This window comes from Hemitrygon akajei, chromosome 23, assembly GCF_048418815.1.
Source record: "Hemitrygon akajei chromosome 23, sHemAka1.3, whole genome shotgun sequence".
NCBI classification, from domain to species: Eukaryota; Metazoa; Chordata; class Chondrichthyes; order Myliobatiformes; family Dasyatidae; genus Hemitrygon; species Hemitrygon akajei.
The window spans coordinates 44,420,413-44,437,626 of NC_133146.1; the positions used below are offsets into that span (position 1 = coordinate 44,420,413).

Genomic DNA, 17,214 nt, shown 5'->3' on the forward strand with positions numbered 1-17,214 from the left:
CCACACAGGAATATTTAAAGACTTTTAAAATTAACTTAATTTTTAAAATATTTTCTTTAAGTTAGCACATTGAAAAACTAAAAGATAACTAAATACATTGAAACACAATAAAATATGTGCATGGTAAGTAACTGATCTTCCGATTCCCTTCCAACCCTGCATTCACTTGCTATGGAAGTTCCAGCCAGCATGAGACAGGAGAGCAGATGCCTTGCAAAACACTGGAGAATCCTCTGCTGGATTCCACATGGAATTTAGTGTCAGAGGGGTACTGCTCTAAAATCTGCTCCAGACCGTATTTCCCTGTGAACTGATGAAGATCAATTGCGTCTGTTGGAAACACTGTCATGTCTAGTTTAATATGGTCCATTGTTCCTTATCTGGGCAGTTTGACGGTAGCTTCACTAGGCCCAAAATCACTTCAGGATAAGAGAAATGATTAAACCTACAGCACAATACAGGCCTTTCAGCCCACAAAGCTGTGCTGAACATGTCCTTAGAAATTACTGAGGGTTATCCAGATCCCTCTATTTTTCTAAGCTCCATGTACCTGTCCAGGAGTCTCTTAAAAGACCCTATCATATCCACCTCCATCACTGTTGCCGGCAGCCCATTCCATGCACTCACCACTCTCTGCGTTTATATATTTAAAAAAAAATTACCCCTGACATCTCCTCTGTATCTACTTCTAAGCACCTGAAAACTGTGCCCCCTCGTGCTAGCCACTTCAGCCCTGGGGAAAAAGCCTCTGACCATCAACACAATCAATGCCTCTCATCTTGTACACCTCTATCAGGTCACCTCTCATCCTCCATTGCTCCAAGGAGAAAAGGCCAAGTTCATTCAACCTATTCTCATAAGGCATGCTCCCCAATCCAGGCAACATCCTTGTAAATCTTCTCTGTACCCTTCCTATTGTTTCCAAATCCTTCCTGTAGTGATGTGATCATAATTGAGCACAGTTTTCCAAGTGGGGTCTGATCAGAGTCCTATATAGCTGCAACATTACCTCTTGGCTCATAAACTGAAACCCATGATTGATGAAGGCCAATACACCGTATGCTTTCTTAACCACAGAGTCAACCTGTGCAGCAGCTTTGAGTGTCCTATGGACTCGGACATCAAGATCCCTCTGATCCTCCACACTGCCAAGAGTCTTACCATTAATACTATATTCTGCCAACATATTTGACCTACCAAAATGAACTATCTCACACTTCTGAGTTGAACTCCATCTGTCTCTTAGTCAGTTTTTCATCCTATCAATGTCCCACTGTAACCCCTGACAGCCCTTCACACTACCCATAACACCCCCAACCTTTGTCATCAGAAAATTTTCTAACCCATCCCTCCAATTCCTCATCCAGGTCATTTATAAAAATCACGAAGAGTAGGGGTCCCAGAACAAATCCCTGGGGTACACCACTGGTCAACGACCTCCATGCAGAATATGACCCGTCCACAACCACTTTGTCTTCTATGGGCAAGCCAGTTCTGGATCCACAAAGCAATAATCCCCTTGGATCCCATGCCTCCTTACTTTCTCAATAAGCCTTGCAATGGGGCACCTTGTCAAATGCCTTGCTGAAATCCATATACACTACATCTACTGCTCTACCTTCATCAATGTGTTTAGTCACATCCTCAAAAAATTCTATCAGGCTTGTAAGGTACAACCTGCCTTTAACAAAGTCATGCTGACTATTCCTAATCATATTATGCCTCTCCAAATGTTCATAAATCCTGCCTCTCAGGATCTTCTCCATCAACTAACCAACCACTGAAGTAAGACTCACTGATCTATAATTTCCTGGGCTATCTCTACTCCCTTTCTTGAATAAGGGAACAACATCCACAACCCTCCAATCCTCCGGAACTTCTGTCCCTATTGATGATGCAAAGATCATCGCCAGAGTCTCAGCAATCTCCTCCCTCACCTCCCACAGTAGCCTGGGGTACATATCGTCCAGTCCTGTTGACTTATCCAACTTGATGCTTTCCAAAAGCTCCAGCACATCTCCTTTCTTAATATGTACATGTTCAAGCTTTTCAGTCTGTTGTAAGTCATAAGTGAAGCAAGACCGAAAATGCAGGGCACAATTTTCATTGTGAGGAAATACTCGATGGCAAATAGAGAAAAAAAAAATTTACACCAGTAGTCAGTGCAATCTCATTACAAAATTCTATAAGTTACTTTGCAATTTGAACTTTGAAAAACGGTAACAAATGCAAGCCCTGCAGGTATCTGCTGTTCAGAAGTTTAACCACATGATTCATTATTAAAGCAATTCTTTAAAAGAATTTCTCATTATTTGTGGGTCATCTGATGAGGTGCTGGTACTACTGTGGTACACTTTCAGCACTCCCAAAAAGGGACTACATCAACTTCAAGACTGATGGACACCATCAAATATAAATAAAATTGGTTGGGCATTGCACTAAGTACCATACACGGAATGTACACTGAACAGGGATGAGAATTCTGCACGTGGAAGGAAATAAACTTAAGAATGATGGAAGTCTAGATGACAGCTTACAGTTCACATATGAACCATTTTGACTTTTATATTAGGTGCATTTCTTTCAGCAAGTGCACGGCATGTGAGGGCAAGCTGAATTCCCTGTATAGGAAAAAAGGAGAAAGCTCTCACAGGACCAAAAAAAAAGTCTGAATCTGGTGCTGCAGAGTCTGACAGATTATTCCTGCAAGAAAGATATTTAATATACCTGGAGGATGTCTTTGTCCTTCTCTATGGGTACCCCCAATGTGTGCAATATTTTGGTAAGTTTCCCACACAAGTCCTGGTAAACACTAGAAGCTTAATTCAACATTTTTGCATAAGGATCCTTGTTTTTTTGCAGGATGGGCACCTCATCCATTCGCATTTTTTAAAATCTGGAAGTGTGCAAGTGACCAGGACTTTTTTTTTGCATTCTCATTAGGAAAAGGATTTTCTTCCCATCAGGTCAAGGAAGACCTGGCTCAAATTGCATTTGAGCATTATTACCTGTTGGGTAACAAAAACTAGAAAGCTGGAAGAAGTCAGTGGGTCAGGTAGTATTTGTGCAGGGAAAAGGTGTGAATTGACATTTGGGTGAAGACTCTGAATCAGGATTGAGAGCGAACAGGAAGGATGGAAGGGGGATGGGATAGAGGCTGTAGGTGAAAGGTGGTCTTCTAATTCTGTGCTTGTAATGTGGCCTGCACTACACTGGTGAAGCCAAGCGTAGACCATGTGACGATTTTGTAGAGTACCTGCTCTCTGACTGCGATAGCCATCTTGACCTCCCAATTACATGACTCTCACACTGACCTGTCCACCCTTCACCTTCTCCATTGCTAAGGTGAAGTGAGGCCAAATGTAAATTGAAAGAGCAAAATCTCCTATTCAGCTTGGGCAGTCTACAATCCAGTCAGATGAGGACTGTATTTTCCCAGTTCAGGTAACCCATGTTCTCAATGTTCCCCTCCCACGCACACCTGAACATCTACCTGGCTTTCTTGTCCTTTTGTTCATTTATCCCATTCCCCTCTTCTCCCGCATGGCTCCATTTGTCTGTCGTCCTCACCCAAGTAGTTCCATCTATGATGTACCAGCCTCTGTCTAACCTTCTCTATTCTTTCCCACCTTGCTCCATCTGCGACCTACCTCTCCCCATCAGATTGGGACTGATGCATGGTCTTGACTTGAAGAATTGAAGAATACACCTCTGAATGCTATTTGCTACTTTTATTATTTTTTCTGCACATTGACTCTTTGACAGTCTTTTTTTCCCAATGGGTTCTATTGGGCTTCTTTGTTTTGTGACTGCCTGTAAAGAGACACATCTCAAGGTTGTGTATAGTGGGTCGATAATAAACGTGCTTTGAACTTTGGATTCCTTTCCTCTCACAGAAGCTGTTTAATCTGTTGGGATCCTCTGGCAGGTTGTTGCAGAAGATTCCAGCCTCTTCTGCCACAAATATTAATTCAAGCTCCGGCTCAGGATGACATGTAACATGCTTTGTAACTCTAAACCCACAATGTAGAGAATATTTTCAGACCATTATTCAGCCTGAATCAGTGTTTGTTGGTACGGGGAACAGATAACTAATTCTTTACCTGTTGGGCGTGATGCACAAGTTCCATCCTCTCCCTCAGTATTTGTGCGTCACGTTCACGGAGCTCACTCATGACCTGCCGCTTCCATTGCTCCACTGCTTCTTTCAGCTTCTCCTGTTCGTCTTCCGACAGAAGCTCCGACATCTTTGCCCCTGCTTCTTGCTGCAACGCATCATATAACATGGCTTCCAGCTCCAGAATCCGCTATTGTGAAACAAACATGAGTGTTGCTCAAGAGCATAAAGCGCTGCAGTCACAAAGCTGACCTTCATCCCTGATGCTGAGGTACCTTGCATTTTCTCAAATGGCCTCGACTTCATGGGGAAATACTGGCAGTTTCTGCATACGTTGCTGATAGCCCCCCTCATGTAACAGAATTTAACTTTGGAATTCTTACATTTATGCAGCTGTAGTTAGCTGTTCACAGTAGTTTCCTGGCTATGCTCTGATGCTGAATTTTCTGAGGATTCTGGTGAAGCAGGGCAAAGCCATAGCAATGAACCCCGCTTGTAATGAGGATGTGTTTAAACTATTGTACCAGTTTAGAGTTGGCATGGGGCCATCTTCCATATTTTTTTTATAATGAAGGGGAATGGCAAAAAGGGATGTAAGCAAATATCAGTTCAATTAAACTTTTCCTAAACTAGTTTGAGTTTATTTATCTTCTTAAATGTTTGAGTTGCATTTTAAAACTTTTTTTAAACAATTATCATTAGTTTAAATACCTTTTAATTTTTCTTTATTTTTTTTCAAGGTCAAAAATCTTAGATAATCAATATTTCTCACAGTTGCCAAAACTAGACGATGAGATTTAGTTGCTTCTTGTCAACTGTTGCACAGGCAAGCTACTGGTCGTAAATCATAGGCTAATGTTCTTCTAAAATGTAGACCTACAAGTGAGAAATTGTTAAATGCATGACTTTAGTTGTAGAGAATTGAAACGGGTGCTGTCATTAAACTGGATTGGCAGCATAGTAGTGTGGTGGTTAGCCTGATACTATTACAGCTCAGGGCGTTCCAGAATTTGGATTGCAGTTCTGGTGCCGTTCTGTAGGAGACTTTGTATGTCCTTCTTGTGGACTGCATGGGTTTTCTCTGGGTCCTCCGATTTCCTCCCACAGTCCAAAGGCCTACCGGGTAGGTTAATTGGTCACTGTAAATTGTCCCGTGATTAGATTGGGTTAATTGAGCTTGTTGGTGGATGCAGGGGTGATGTAACTCTAAGGGCCAGAAGGGCCTATTTTGCGCGGTATCATTAAATAAATGAAACTAAAGAAATTATATTTGTTATTGCATGTTGTAGCTCAATATAGAAAATGCTGAAAAACACTTAGTAGGTCAGGAATCATCTATGGAAAGAGAAATGATATTAAATTTTGTTTTATGACCTTCTGTCAGAACTGAGAAAGCAAGTTAGTTTGAAGTTGCAGAGAGGCAGTGGAAAGGGTAGGAAAGAGAAAAGGAATCTCTGGTAAGGTGAGGAGGGTGCTGTTGGAAAGTGTGGACCAGGTGAACTCTATTCTTAATTCCTGGAGTAGAAGAAGTGAGATTAGAGGTGCGAGAATTTAATGAGATGTGGTAAAGGGGAAGTCATAGTTCAGGAAGAATGGAGGTATGTTGAACATCTCAATATCATAGCAAATATGACAGAGGTACAGGGAGAATGGAATGCTGTCCTTACTGCAGGCAGACTGGGAGGAAGGAAGAGTAGAGCTAAGTAAGTCAGTAGGTTTGGACAAGGTGTTTGTTGTAAACTAATCTCCTGAGTCATAGAGCAGTACAGCATGCATATTGGCCTTATGGTCTAATGAGTCCATTCCAACCATAATGCCTACCCAGCTAGTCCCAACTTCCTGCGTTTGACCCATTTCCTTCTAAGCCTTGCACCGCCATGTGTCTGGCCAAGTGATTCTTAAATGATATTATTTTACCTGCCTCGGCCAGCTTATTCCATATACTCACCACCCTCTGTGTGAAAAAAGTTCCCCTCAGGTCCCTTTTACGTCTCTCCCCTCTCACCCTAAATCTATGTCCCAAAATGAAAAGGAAGAGTAGCAGATGGAAGAGGTGAAGATGAGAGCAGGTAGAACTTGATAGGATGGGTAAACATTTTTTGAGTTCTGTATAAATGCAGGAAGCAACACCATCTCAGGCAATGTAGCAGGAAAGAGAGGCATGAGTTAGGAGAAGACCGTTCCATGTATCCCTTAAAGAGAAAGGAGTGGCTTGGCCCATGTGAGTTCCCAGAGCTACACGTCGGATGAGTTCATTATGAGAGGAAGTTCAGCCAGGCAAAGGTTGATGCATAGGGGCTAGTAAATGGTAAATCTGGGTTGGTTGGGATGGAACAGGAAAGTGTCAAAAGGGCAGAAAGTGTCAAAGGTGTCATGGATGTACAACGGGACTGGATCAGGAGGCTGAACATTCTTAAGTTTTCTTTAACAATTAGCTTTTCTTTACAATGAACACACTATAATTCTTCTCAGCTCCATTCCATACCAGAATGGTCTGAGGGCCTTCCACTGCTTTCTTATGATTTTTGACCTGAAAATCCATTTCTGTTTCTCTTTCCACAGTTTCGGCTTGACTTACATTTTCCGTTTTTATTTTAAATTTCCATTTTGTTTTATTTTCCTTGCATTTTATGTCTCTATGGCTAAGAAGTTTCTAATTAAAGGTGAACATTGATGAAGGTGAACAATGTACTGTATAATTTTCATCACTTTCCAGTCACTTCAGTATGGGCCTAGCATGGTAAAATGTTTGATCATTCAGTATTGTGTTTGATAAAACCTGACAGAGAACATTCTAGTAATTTGTCACTTCTCTGACAACTTTGACCGATAAAAGAGTTTAATTATCTTAAAAGTATTTTGTTTATACAACTGTCAGGATCATTCAAGCTTATCTCATTGTGAAAAGAGTAATATCATGATCGCAGTATACCACAATATACCTTGACCAAGTGAGGGGAAATAATGCCTGTAGACAGAAAGGGTAGAGGCATAGAAAATTTACAGAATGCTAGGAAGGCTTTTTGTCCATTATGATTGTGTCAGTTGAAAATGAGCTGTCCAGTCCAACTCCATCAATAGCCCCACAAGTCATTATTTTTCACATGGACATCCCAGCACTTTTTAAAATGTGGTTAAGGATTCTGCCTCCACCATGCTTTCAAGAATCAAGTTTCAGACCTTGACCATCTACTGGGTGAAACAAATGTTTCGCATCTACCCTTTCATATCAAACCATTTTTTAAAAAAATTAAAAATTACTGTATTTCCACATCTTGGTATTGCCAACAAGATCAGCAGTTATTGTGTACTTCCTAAATGATCCTGAGAAGATTATGACAATCCACAGGCTTGAATCACTCCTGTCTTTCTGATGATGGTCCTCCCACAGTTGCATTGAATTGAACTGACTTTATTTCTTACATGCTCCACATACATGAGGAGTAAAAATCTTTGTCTCTGTCTGAATGTGCAATGGACAAATTATAGTAATTTGTAATAAATAGAATGTACAGTAAGATATACAACAGAACAGTCAATATAGCTGAGAAATACAATTGTGTCAGCATGAATTAATCAGTCTGATGGCCTGGTGGAAGAAGCTGTCCGTCCTGGCTTTAATGCTGCGGTACAACTTCCTGGATGGTAGCAACTGGAAAAGTTTGTGGCTGGGGTAACTCAGGTCCCCAATTATGCTTTGGGCCCTTTTATGTTCCTGTCACTCTGAATGTCCTGAATAGTGGGAAGTTCACATTCACAAATGCAGTAGGCTGTCTGCACCACTCCCTGCAGAGTTCTGCAGAGTGTGGTGCCCGTGACACTGAAGGATCTCAGATAAGTTATCAAGTTGGGATAGTGTATGACGTTGAGGGGAACATGCTGGTACTGGAGTTCTCATGTGCCTTTACAAAGTCCATTAGGGAACGGGACTCCTTTGCAATAAGCAAATATTAAAAAAAAAATACATGCCCTCAAATAAGAGTGAAGTTTTACTGAAAAGAAATCTGTACCTTATGGGCTTGATCCATAGCTTGTTTTCTGTAGTCCAATTCTTCATCCAAGTAGCCCTTCTGTTTACTAAACAGCTCCTGTCAACAAAGAACTAATTAAGGAACTTTAAAATCTCTTGTATATTATCTTTAAAGTCATTATTATAATATGTAATTAATTCATACCTTTTCATTTTCAATGTCATTCATCTTTTGCTGGAGAGCAGATTCTGTCACCTCAATTTGTTGTAGCCACTGGAAGTTAAATGAAACATAATCGGGCACAGAAAGAGAATTAAACAAATGAGGCTTATTTTTCTAACTCAGTATAAGCATCCTTCTACTTAGTGCAAGCAACCATTTGAAATTAAAGCTTAGTTTTGCATTTTACGCTCTTCTCTGTAATTTTCTTTTCACCTAAGTGCAATACACATGCAAATTAATAATGAATTCTTGTCCCATTCAATGTTCTTATCCCTTTGGTGTCCAGGAGGATTGTTACTAGTTTGTTTCATGTTAACCAGTGCAATAAAGAAAAATAAATGTTACCTTTTCTGCCAATGTCAAAACTGTTCGGGCCTGAATCACAACCACTTGTTCCTCATTGGTCAAATTCTAATTGATAAGTAAATAGATAGCAAATTAAAAATGAAACATTCTAGTATTTTTGGTTTATATATTGCATGCTTGTTTGCTTATACCATGCTAAACCCCTGTGTGTATCCTCTCCTCGGGTACTGAGCTATGCAGCATGTCTGGGTCTGGGACATACATGCATGTCACCCTTAGACTGAATTACAGTCCCACATCCATTGAAAGCAATGTGGAAGATGTAAAAACCCCTGTGGAAATGAATAAGGTGGATCGCCAATTATGTACAAACTGTCTGATTTGAATCATTGCAAATATGACAAGAGTATTTTTAGATACAATGAGGATGTAAAAAAGAGCTTATGTCTTGATGATTAATTGCCTTTAATAACTTGATCCTTAATCACCTGGTGTTGAAGATTAAGTTCAGTAATTTATGAGGTTATATGAAATATTGTCTGCATGAGATTGGGCCCAGCGATTAATGAGGTTGTGTAACTTTGCCAGTATCTCCAAACATATTAAGACAGAGAACCAAACAGGGTGGTCAGAGAGCCTCTATAAATTGCATTCATATCTAGCTTCTGTCTGCAAGCTAGCACCCTTGTTTTCCTGTTGTAGAACTGGACAATTTGGAGGATGCAATTTTCACATTTCTAACCAGCTTTCACAACTTCAATGAACAATTAGTAGGATCTAGTTTTCAGTTTAGGAATATGAAAATTGGTTCCAACAAATTGCTCAACTGGTTTTCCCTCTCTTACAAAATAAAGGATATTGGGAAGTTCACCAGATACATGCCTACTGGCATTTTAAAAAGGTTGCTACACATTGATACATGGGCGACACTGTTACAGCTTGGGGCGTTCCGGGGTTCAGAGTTCAATTCCGATTCTATTTGTAAGGAGTTTGTATCTTCTCCCCGTTTCCTCCAGGTGCTCCGGTTTTGTTCCACAGTCCAAGGATGTACTGGTTAGTAGGTTAAATGGTCATTGTAAATTATCCTAGTGTTAAATACATGGGTTGCATGGTATGTTGGGCTGGAAGCACCTGCCTGTGCTGTGTCTCTAAAATAAAACAATACAGATGGAAATTGAGTGTGATGTTTAAGAAACTGGCCCATAATTATCTCAGTTATTTGAAAATGTTTTAAATGTAAATTCCATGATGAAATTGAAAATAATTTATGTACTTTTCAGTATCTCCTTAAAATTATCAAGTTTCTGACTTTGAAAAGAGCACTTAGCTAAGTCTATGCATTCTATAGTGTGAGGTTCACATTGTGGAGATGTATCCTGGGAGGAAGACTCTATGTATATAGGTTGTATAGTCTAATAATTTAGAAGGATGGATAAAACCGTTTTTTGATTCATCCTTGCACTTCCCCACTTATAAGCTTGCATAATTTAAAGGTAAATATCCATGATGAGAAAAGCAACATACACTTACGGCGTTATCTCCTAAAATATCCAGCTTTTTCATAAGATCTGCTATTGTAATGTCCTGTCAAAACATGGGGAAAAATTTAAGAAAATGCATTTAACAAATTGTATTAGCATAGTCATCTGTGACAAATTAAAATGAATAAAACTATGTTTGTTAGAGAAATTCTGCCACAGAGATGACTTACTGTCACTCCTTCTGCCTCACAGTAGACCTGAAGTGGACTTGTCTCCTCTGGAAATGGGATGTGATGAAAATTGATAGCAGGTGATCGCCGTTCTCGTTCCTGAAAGATCAATTTTTATTTGAGGTAAAATGCACATCTGATGATTTACATTCAAACTTTATAACATTTCAATTAGTACAATAAAATTAATATTCAAAAATATTTAACAAGGTTAATAACTTAAGAAATAGATTTGAGATAACAGTTTAACAAATAGCAGTGTCCTCAGAATAACCTCTCATTAGATAAGAGGCTTTTTAAAAGAACTATAACGGAAGTGTAACTATAATGGGATCTGCAGGCTTGTAAAACAAACATGTTCTTTATGTCCCCTCTGTATCAATGATGTTAAATAGTTTGTGAAGATTGCCTTGATTTGGTATCCATGGTGAAATTTAAAGCAGGGGTTCCCAACCTGGGGGTCCACGGACCCCTTGGTTAATTGTAGGGTTCCATGGCATAAAAAAGGTTGGGAACCACTCCTTTAACAGGATATGTAACCAGAGAATATCCTCATGAATATTATTAGACTATGCAATAACCAAAGAAATTTTCCTCTTATAGCTCAACATTAGTACATTCATTTTGAGCAAAGAAAATGGAAATGCTTAAAAGATACTTCTATTCTTCTTACTTCAAGTTCCAATATGCGAAACTCTAAAAGCTCATTTTGGTCCTTTGCGTCCTGTACCTCATGCCTAAGGCGATTTTCTTCAGTCTCCATTTGCCGAATCTATGAGAGTGTGGACAAGATTCATTTCAATCTTACTTCTGGATATTGCAAAGAGGATGCCTTAGACTAAAATCAGGCTCCAAGAAAAATAGAAACTGTAGTTAATGGCAGAACATTTTGGTGTTGTACCTGTATTCGGTGCAAAGAAAATACCTTTTCTAGTAATTCTTGGTTCCAACGACAGAGTGCTTGTTTCTCCTCGATCCATTTCATATCCTATATAATGATCATACTACTTATTATGATTGCAGATAAATAGCACTTTATATAAAGATGCAGTTATCCCAGTACAACATGTGGGTTGCTTTCCCTTCTATTTCTAGTTTGGATCTTCTAATACGTCTCCATCCTTAACGTTTTGCTTCTCATTCTCGTCTACATGATCACTTTTGATACTTCTGTTAATGAGATCCAGATTTGATTTTACCACCAACCCCGAATTCCAAGTGTTTTCAAGCTTCTTGCCCTCAGTTTGCTGATTTTGATTAGATCGCATTTTATGCCCTAACCATTTAATTGGTAAATTAGCAGCTGAGTTCATATTTTAGGTAAAGACAACAATTTCATGCCAGGCTGCCTTGCAGGCTTCAGACAAAATTTCTGGAAAGGTACACTCTGAAGTTCGAATTTCAAAATAAATCTACTATCTAAGTACATACTGTATACAGTATGTCACCATTTAACACCCTGAGATTCATTTTCTTGCAGGCATTCACTCTGACACATTGGTGGGATCATGTTGCTTTGGTCCCCATGTTTGAAATTGTTTGCCTAATCTGTATATACTAAGACAAACGTTTGACTAACTGACACTAAATAATACCGGATGTACCTGTTCCGACTTACGTACAAATCCGACTTAAAGACTGCCTGTACTTTAAATCATCTCTAGATTACTTATAGTACCTAATACAATGTAAATGCTATGTAAATACTTGTTATACTGTATTGTTTAGGGAATAATAACAAGAAAAAAAGTCTGTACATGCTCAAACAGTGAGTGCTGGAGAGAGAACTTCCAGGTTTTTTTCGATCCCGATCCGCGGTAACCTACGCACATCCTCCCGTGTACTTTAAATCATCTCTAGATTACATAATACTTAATACAATGTAAGTGCTATGTAAATAGTTGTTATACTGTATTGTTTAGGGAATAATGACAAGAAAAAAAGTCTGTACATGCTCAAACAATGAGTGCTGGAGAGAGAACTTCCGGAATTTCCCGATCCGCGGTTAGTTGAATCCGCGCATGCAGAACTCACAGATAAGGAGGGCCGACTGTACTCATATTTACTGTAACTGGGCCAGAAGCAGAGAGCCTCTACATTCCTAAGTCTATAGGTGTCTCAGTTGCAACAGGGCCTCAGATGTTAACCCTGAAATAACTTCAACGAACTTTGACAACCGGAAAAGTTGGTTGGACACTGTGAAAACTGTCATTGATTTCAAAAGTTTTTAAATGTGTCTCTATCAGTCAGACTTACTTAAAAGCTTTCAAATTGAAGTAAATAATTAAAAGGCAGTTTTCGAAAGAAGTGAGGTTGGGGGTTACTAACATAAAAATAACTTACATACGCTTTAAGTAAACTAAAGCGAAATAATTTTTAAAACTGTAACTTTGCTCCTTTAGCACATGTTCTACAATTCCACGGAAATCATTTACTGCCAGAAATCGATTTACTGCTGTAAAACTGGCCCTCCAAGTCCATTAGTGAGTCACACTTCTCACAGGAGGTAGGACTTAATTTGCATTAAAATCAGCCGAGTGTGGCCTTTTGTATCAGAACCATCAGATACAAACATTAGGATCAGGGATCAATAAATACAATATATGAAGGCATAGAGAATAACATCAGCAAGTTTGCTGATGATACTAAGCTGGGTGGCAGTGTGACATGTGATGAGGATGTTAGGAGAATTCAGGGTGACTTGGATAGGCTGGGTGAGTGGGCAGATACTTGGCAGATGACGTTTAATGTGAATAAGTGTGAGGTTATCCACTTTGGGAGTAAGAACAGGAAGGCAGATTATTATCTGAACGGTGTAAAGTTAGGTAAGGGAGAAATACAAAGAGATCTAGGAGTCCTTGTTCATCAGTCACTGAAGGTGAAATAGCAAGTGCAGCAGGCAGTGAAGAAGGCTAATGGAATGTTGGCCTTTATTACAAAGGGAATTGAGTACAAGAGCAAGGAAATCCTCTTGCATTTGTACAGAGCCCTGGTGAGACCACACCTGGAGTATTGTGTACAGTTTTGGTCTCCAGGATTAAGGAAGGACATCCTGGCTATAGAGGAAGTGCAGCGTAGATTCACAAGGTTAATTCCTGGGATGTCAGGACTGTCTTACGCAGAGAGGTTAGAGACTGGGCTTGTACATGCTGGAATTAAGGAGATTGAGAGGGGATCTGATTGCAACATGTAAGTTTATTAAGGGATTGGACAAGATAGAGGCAGGAAATATGTTCCAGATGCTGGGAGAGTCCAGTACCAGAGGGCATGGTTTGAGAATAAGGGGTAGGTCATTTAGGACAGAGTTAAGGAAAACCTTCTTCTCTTAGAGAGTTGTGGGGGTCTGGAATGCACTGCCTCAGAAGGCAGTGGAGGCCAATTCTCTGGATGCTTTCAAGAAGGAGCTAGATAGGTATCTTATGGATAGGGGAATCAAGGGATATGGGGACAAGGCAGAAACCGGGTATTGATAGTAGATGATCAGCCATGATCTCAAAATGGCGGTGCAGGCTCGAAGGGCCGAATGGTCTACTTCTGCACCTATTGTCTATATGTGGCAGTTGCATCACACTGGATCACCTGAGAAGGAAGCGTAGAAGCCTGTTACAGTGTAAGAGCATGGACTTGCTTATTTTACGAATGTAAGCATCGTAACAGCTCTACAAATCTTATTTGTAGAGGTTGATTTCTGGTCCTGGGAACCTGTGGCTTACCATCTACAAGTGGCATTTTCACTTGTCTGGAATACTGAGGCATAGATTGATATTGAACAATGGTGGATGGACAAGGCTGGCTTGATTGTTTCCAGCTAGCTTGTGTCATCTTATTCCGCCTTTCATGCCTCAGATTTTCATCTAGTTTCCAGGATTGATTGTTATTGGTGGAAGTGAGGAAGGAAGTGTCCAACTTTTAGGTGGGTGGGCTGACAGCAATTTTTGGGTTTCCTGGTCAGCGTTCTGCACCACCTCTCTTGTTGCTTGTGTCATTTCTCCTTTCACGCCTTGCCTTCAGCTAATTTTCAGTGACATTTATGTCCACCCTTCACTGCTCCACAACGTTGTGCAAAGAACAGCTCACCATCACCACAGAGGACTCCCGAAGGATTCGTCAAACTTGACTCTTCAGATTACAGGTATGGCTATCGTCAGGGGTGGGTGCTGCGTCATAGCCTGAGGGCGGAAAATGTACCTGTGCTCAGCTCCATTATTCCGGATTTTATGACCTTCTGAAGGATACGGCGAACTTGGCTCTCGAGGATACAGGTATGGCGATCACTGGGGTGGACGCTGCATTGAGGCTTGAGGTTGTAAAATGTATGCATGTTCAGCTCTATTATTCCACTTGGATTAAAGCATCGAGCAAGATTAAAGCAGAGTGGAAAATGGTTCAGCGTGCCTCGTTGTGTTAACCAAAATCCCCCACCTGAGCTCGTCCTGTCTGCCTGGGTTTGAGGGTAGTTTTTGCCCTGCAGCATCAGGCTTCTGGACTGGCTTCACTCACCTCAGCTATGAAATGATGCCACAGCCTGTAGACTCACATTTTGGACTCTGCAGCTTATGATCTAGGTATTATTTGTTTACAGTACTGTTTTATTAACTATTGGCATGATTTGCACATTTGATGTTCATTGGTTTTTGTTGTGGATTTTCATGGATTCTACCATGTGTCTTTGTGGATGCCTGCAAGAAGAAGGTTGCAAATGGCATACGTACTTTGATAATAAATTTGAACTTTGAACTTCAACCTTGGGGTACCTCATATTGCAAGATGCCTTCTGATTGGCTGTTGGCTTCTTCGATGAGACTCTCGTTGTTAGCTAGCATAAGGTCACACCACATACAGCCTCACTGGGTGGGTTCTTTATGGGTGTTATCGGCCATATTTTAAAAGTACTTCCATATTCTCTGAGCCACTAGCTGCTGATGCTGCTTGGCAGTGAGAAAATTTTGGGAAAAGTGGACAACCAAGAGGCAAAGGCAACTGAAACTTGCTTCGGAATCTTGTGTGGCGTGCAGAAATATCTTCTCGTGACTGCAGTCTTTTTGAGTTTTCCGGGAAAACAAATGTAAGAATCCAATATGCACTGTAACACTCATAAAATCCTGTTAGAACTCTGTAGATCAGGCAGCATCTATGGAGAGAAATGAAGAGTTGTCTTCATTATCAGGACTATCAACTCTTTAGTCCTCTCCATGGTATCTGCTGCTTTACCTGCTGAGTTCCTCCAGCATTTTGTGTGCTCCTCTGGATTTCCAGTGTCTGCAGAATCTTTCGTGCTTATGCAATCTGTACCGATGCGTTTGCCTCTTAGTTTAATTTGTCATCATGGTTGGCAGTAACATCTTGTACCGAAGGGCCTTTTCCTGTGTTGTACTGTTCTATGTTAACTTTCTCTCAATTCAATCTGCTCTAACCTCGCTCTGGTTTCTTAGGCTAGTTGCAGAAAGATCCTGAGGCTTGTCTTTATTGAATTAAAGCCCCAAACTTGAATTAAAGCCCCAAAGCCCCAAGCCCCTGCTTCCTATTCATTTCCCAGTAAACCTTGTGCTCATCACTGGTTTTACACAGAAATTCTAGTGGAGAATCGCTTTTACCAAATAAATTCCACACCCCCACATCCACCCCCTGACCCAACCCATTCAAAATTGTAGGAAATATAATAGTATTTTTTATCTCTCATGATGTTACGCATCGGGCAGTTATCTGTTACCTGTCCTTGTTGTGCAAGAGCCTTTTCCAGGTCTTCAATTTTAGCTTGATATCGGAGATTTTCTGCTTGCAGTTGCTCACGAGTCTGGAATGAAAAAATAACGAGGAAAGGGGTTAAGAATATCGTTTATTCCAGATACTTTTTTTAATAGAGTACCTTTATCAAACTCTGCTGGCTTCACCTGGAGAGTTAGATCAGCCCTCCTAACCACTAACCGTAACATGACCGTATCAGTATGATCATACTGACTCCCTCATGTCACACAACAGATACTGCTTTTTTCCTTGTTGTTTTATAATATGCAGTTAAATTTTGAACTCATACCCATCCAAAATTGCAAATCTCAATCAGTTCTCCATCCATATTTCATTATTTATGCAACACATCGTAGCCATTCTCCCAATCAGCTCTATCCTCCTCCATCCTCATTCCCCACATAAAACCCCTCGAGCTTCCACGGACTTTACACAGTTCCTGCTCACCTCATCCTCACAAAATCCATACCTTTTTATCCATTAAAGCAATAATGGAGTTTTTTTTCTGAAATATATTTAAAAAAAATTAAAACAATAGAGTTGAAGAAGTATGTTGTTTCAACACATTAGTCATGTCACTAAATACTAAAACATCTCTATAGCTTAAAGTCAAATCAGTACAAGCCTTAATGGTATCTAATATCATGTGGCCTTTTATTTATTTAACACATAACAACACAAAGCTAAATACACACAGAGAAACAGTTAAGTAAAAACGATATGGATTTGTCTCCAATGAACCAGGTGAGTCTAATGATGCAGGTAAGCCCTTCTGTGTTTTAGTGTTTATTGGTGCATGGAAATTTCTAGCAATTACTCTTTTTTTCATATTTCCAGCATCTGCATCACTTTATTTCTGTATTATCTCAATCATTACCTTGACTTCCCTTTCAGCATCTAACGTCCCACCAACTTGTTCCTGTAGCAATGCATAAGCCCTCTGCAGAGCCTGATACTCCATGGTCAGTTGACGAAAGCGGAGTTCAGTCTCTTCTTTTGCCATTCCCTAAACGTAACAAGCAAGGAATACAATTAGATATTACATCTGTCATTCCAGTCGTACGACAGGCTTACATTTTCAGCAATGAATTTTATGTTATTGCATTTAGGAAAATCAGGCCAAGCTCTAAACCAGAATGCCC

General features: G+C 40.1%; 1 protein-coding gene across 12 annotated transcripts in view; it reads right to left on the reverse strand.

The window, feature by feature from the left end:
* jakmip3 (Janus kinase and microtubule interacting protein 3) overlaps window positions 1-17,214 on the reverse strand; it is a 347,134-nt gene that overhangs the window by 91,930 nt on the left and 237,990 nt on the right. For 8 of the 12 annotated variants that reach the window (XM_073027549.1, XM_073027547.1, XM_073027541.1 and 5 more), the window contains 10 exons: window positions 16,950-17,078; window positions 16,038-16,121; window positions 11,253-11,315; window positions 11,001-11,099; window positions 10,328-10,426; window positions 10,141-10,200; window positions 8,656-8,721; window positions 8,293-8,361; window positions 8,128-8,205; window positions 4,104-4,307 (listed from right to left, as the gene is read on the reverse strand). In XM_073027549.1, coding sequence (XP_072883650.1) covers window positions 4,104-4,307; window positions 8,128-8,205; window positions 8,293-8,361; window positions 8,656-8,721; window positions 10,141-10,200; window positions 10,328-10,426; window positions 11,001-11,099; window positions 11,253-11,315; window positions 16,038-16,121; window positions 16,950-17,078 — 951 coding nt within the window. The remainder of the gene's footprint in view (window positions 1-4,103; window positions 4,308-8,127; window positions 8,206-8,292; window positions 8,362-8,655; window positions 8,722-10,140; window positions 10,201-10,327; window positions 10,427-11,000; window positions 11,100-11,252; window positions 11,316-16,037; window positions 16,122-16,949; window positions 17,079-17,214) is intronic. The other 4 variants (XM_073027548.1, XM_073027552.1, XM_073027551.1 and 1 more) reach the window with 1 other exon arrangement.